The sequence below is a fragment of the Sinocyclocheilus rhinocerous genome, unplaced genomic scaffold (assembly GCF_001515625.1).
Source record: "Sinocyclocheilus rhinocerous isolate Xijiao unplaced genomic scaffold, SAMN03320098_v1.1 scaffold920, whole genome shotgun sequence".
In the NCBI taxonomy this organism is placed as follows: Eukaryota; Metazoa; Chordata; class Actinopteri; order Cypriniformes; family Cyprinidae; genus Sinocyclocheilus; species Sinocyclocheilus rhinocerous.
In genome coordinates, this window is record NW_015636975.1 from 254,066 (window position 1) to 258,533 (window position 4,468).

General features: G+C 35.5%; 1 protein-coding gene across 1 annotated transcript in view; it reads left to right on the forward strand.

Moving 5' to 3' along the window:
* Positions 1-4,468, forward strand: part of pros1 (protein S) — a 21,240-nt gene that overhangs the window by 9,856 nt on the left and 6,916 nt on the right. Inside the window, exons 7-9 of the mRNA XM_016563082.1 lie at positions 138-266; positions 821-1,061; positions 2,228-2,414. Of these exons, the coding sequence (XP_016418568.1) occupies positions 138-266; positions 821-1,061; positions 2,228-2,414 (557 nt within the window). The remainder of the gene's footprint in view (positions 1-137; positions 267-820; positions 1,062-2,227; positions 2,415-4,468) is intronic.

Genomic DNA, 4,468 nt, shown 5'->3' on the forward strand with positions numbered 1-4,468 from the left:
CTAAATAAGAAAAAAGTATATGAGTGATACTAAAATAACACTAATGCTGATGTTTGTATATTGCTGTGTGTTTATGGATCTGATTTTGTGTGTGTGTGTGTGTGTGTGTTGTGTTGTGTTGTGTTGTGTTGTTGCAGATATCAATGAGTGTATCCTGTATCCCAGTGTGTGTGTGGAACCTTCTAAATGTGTCAATGCTCCGGGAACGTTTGAGTGCCGCTGCCCTTCGGGATACCAGTACAACATGAGCTCACGCAAATGTGTCGGTGAGTATTAAAATGCTGATAAAGACAAGAAAAGATGAGATATGAACACATGACAGTATGGCTGAAATGTTAAGTGTTAAAAAATCTCTTTTGTTGATTTTGATTGCTTCCATTGTCCTTGTTTGTAAGTCGCTTCGGATAAAAGCGTCTGCTAAATGTCTAAATGTAAATATAAAAAAATTAAATAAAACGCGTTTATTCTGTGGCACCTAAAAAAATAGTTTGGCGCCTAATGTTTTTTCTTATAGGAGCCAGTGGCTCCTTAGTTGACTTTTTTTTGTCTGGAGCCCTGCCTCAAGCATCAAAAATTACTGACTTGCAACGATCTACATCACAGTTCATTACAGTAGAGACTGACTTTAGTTAAAGGAATAGTTCACTCAAAAATGAAAATCTCCTGGAAATATCCTCACCCTCAGGCCATCCAAGATGTAGATGAGTTTGTTTCTTCATCGGGTTTGGAGAAATGAAGCATTAGATCACTTCCAATTGATGGAATGCTTTTTGGTTGAACTATTCATTTAATCTAATATGATTATGTGTGTTTTTGTCAGATCTGGATGAGTGTGAGCAGGACGTGTGTGACGGCGAGTGCGTGAACTCCATCGGGAGTTTCTCGTGTCACTGTGACGGGCGTAAAGGTGTGAAGCTGGCGGAGGACAGCCGTCAGTGTGAGAAGATCCCCAAGTGTTTGGATCTGTACGACTATAAGCATGAGCAGATGCTGTATCTGGGAGAGCAGTTCTCCGGTTTACCTGTCATATACCTGCGCTTCCGTCTGCAGGCCGACACCAAGTACGACTATCACAGTTATTATGTTTCTGAGGAATGCTGGGATAGAAGCTGTAACTAAACACTAGCAGTTTTCCCGTTCAGACAGTGTAGGTGTGTCTTATTGTTCTGTTAGTGAAGAATGTTCCTGATAAAGTGCAGCTGATAGAATATTTAGTTTTACCTCCTGAATGGATGAACATCATTTTCTGAAGGTTCTTCTGATATATTCCAGAAAAGTGTCTGCTAATTTCAATTTAAATGTGTTGTTTGTTCAGTAGATGAGAAACCAATCCTTTATGAGTATTTCAGTGTTGACACTGCTAACTCAATTAAATTAAATACATTTGAAATATTAGGGGGAAAACTTACTCTTAAAAAAACGTAGTTTTGTCAACTAACTGAATAAAATAAGTTGATGTTGAAGTACTAAAATTGCTAAATCTATATATGTCTATCTATATCTATATCTATATATTTATAATTTATTTAATTATTTAATGATTTTTTTATGTATTTGGGAAAAAATGACAAAAGCATGTAACAAAATCAAACTAACATTAAAATGAGCTACAATTAAAATGAAAACAGAAACTTAGCTAATTCAAAATATAAACAAATATAGCATATAGTATATGAATAACAATAAAATAATTTTCGCTTACTGCAATAAAGCAGAAATAAATAAAATCTAAATATTAGATGGAAAGCTTACATTACCTATAGTATATGAATAACAATAAAATAATTTTCGCTTACTGCAATAAAGCAGAAATAAATTAAATCTAAATATTAGATGGAAAGCTTACATTACTTAAAGTAAAAAAAAAAAAAAACTAAAACTAAATAAAATGAATTGGAAAAATAAAAATGACAAAAGTACCTAAAATTAAAATTAAAATATTTTTCATTAATTTAATATGGGGCTGAAAAAAATATATGACAACTATCTGAAACAAAATAAGTTTAAGCTAAAGTACTAAAATTGCTAAAATTAGAACTGAAATAAAAATAAATGAAAGCTAAATATAATAAAACATAAAAAAAAAAAATCCCAAAAAATGTCAAATGATACACAAAATTAAAAACATAAAAAATAAAAGCGAATTCAAAATATTAATAAATGTTATGATAGTATATAAGTAATACTAAGATAACTTTGGAGTGTGTAACATGAATTTTTCCCACAGGTTTGCAGCTGAATTTGATTTCCGCACGTTTGATCCTGAGGGAGTGATTCTGTATGCCGAGTCTTCGCAGGACTCCTGGTTTATGTTGGGTTTACGGTCTGGCCGCATCGAGGTTCAGTTTAAGAATGAACACTCCATCAAAATGACCAGCGGAGGAAAAGCCATCAATGATGGCCAGTGGCATGTGGTGCGTTTGAATCAATCATGATTATAGATGATCATATCTCTGTCTGAAAAGACCTGCTTCATTGTTCCAGTATGTGATTTACAGTCTTTCACATGATTGACCACTACTGCTGATGCACAGACACTGATGTTTCCTTCAGGAACTGAACTTCTGCTTGGTTCATTAGTATCTATCAGAACACCATTCAAACGTTTGGGGTCGGTTTTTTAATGTTTTTGAAAGAAGTCTCTTCTGCTTACCAAGGCTGCATTTATTTGATCAATAACCATTCAGTAAAAATTTTACTGAAATATTATTAAGATTTAAAATAACTGTTTTCTATGTGAATAAATTGTTAAATGTAATTTATTCCTGTGATCAAAGTATTTCACATGATCCTTCAGAAATCATTCTTATATGATGATTTGCTGCTCAAGAAACATTTCTGATTATCATCAACAATTGTGCTGCTTCATATTTTTGTGGAAATTGTGATTTTTCACACATTTTATTTTATTTAAACGTTTTACTTTTCAGGATTCTTTGATGAATAACAGCATTTATTTGAAATAGAGATCTTTTGTAACATTATAAATGACTGCACTGTAACTTTTGATCAATTTAATGCATCCTTACTGAATAAAATTATTCATTTCTTTAAAGGGATAGTTCACCCAAAAATTCATTATTTATTAATTAATTACTCACCCTCATGTCGTTCCACACCCCTAAGACCTTCGTTCATCTTCGGAACACAAATTAAAGGGGTGGTTCACTGTTTGTTTTCTAGGCTTGATTGTGTTTATGGGGTGCAGTCTAACATGTTCATTCTTCGTTTTTAAAAAAACGCATTATTTTTCACATAATTTACCTTTATTCCACACCGCTCTGTCCCTTCTCTGAGAAACGGGCTGATCTTTTCCTGCTTTTATGAAGCCCCGCCCTCAGAAATAGGCGATGGGATCTGATTGGTTAGCTAGCCCAGTGTGTTGTGATTGGCTAAACCACCTCTAGTGCGCATCTAAGCGTCCCGGCCCTCACCTCAGCGGCATGTGCTCCGGTTGTATTGTAAACAACTGCATCATTAATATCGCTTATCAGTTTGAGCCCGATTGAGAAGCAGAGGATATTATTGAACCGGATCGTGCAGAACCTGTGCAAGCACTGCTTTTAATGGTAGGCCTATGTTTTTTGTTTGTTGTTGTCTCATACTTTTAGATACGCTGTTATTTGTAAATGCTACTGCTTATGTTAGCTTTTAATATACAGTTTTATCCTGATTAAAGCTTTAATACAGTACGGCAACTGCACGCGCGTCCATGTTTAACGCTTCTCACAGCTATGTCAAAAGTGTATAATTGTAACAGTTCATTCTTGGAGCCAGAAGACAGTTAGAAGGACAGAATCGTTAGAAGACAGAATCGCGATTCATATATGAATAGATTTTTACGTGCACCTCTAGTTTTCTCTTCCTCTTCTCTAAAGCAGCGCAGCATGGCCTCGCCCCCTTTGCTGCCTTTTCCCGAGGGCGGGGTTTATCAGGGTTTGTTACGTCACGAACCCGGGAAATAACTTGTTGTAGTCCCTACCAGCCGTTTTTGTAGGCATTAAACAGAATTTTAAAAGACAGTCCATGTGACATCAGTGGCTCAACTTCAGTTTTGCGAAGCTACGAGAATACTTTTTGAGCGCAAAGAAAACAAAAATAACATAATTTATTTAACAATTCTTCTCCCCCAAGTTACGTCTTCCGCCATTTTGGAGTATCACAATACATACGCATGCTTTCCCCGAAGCATTACGCTGATTACATTCATGCGTGCGCCTTCCTGCTCCAAACGTAAACAACGCTGATTACATCGATTACGCTCTTGGGTACTCTCCAAAATGGCGGAAGACGTAACTCATAACTAAAGTTGAGCCACTGATGTCACATGGACTGTTTAACCAATGTCCTTACTACGTTTCTGGACCTGGGAACATTACAGTTGCATTGCTGTCTATGCAGGGTCTGAGAGCTCTCACATTTCATCAAAAATATCTTAATTTGTGTTCCGAAGATGAACGAAGGTCTT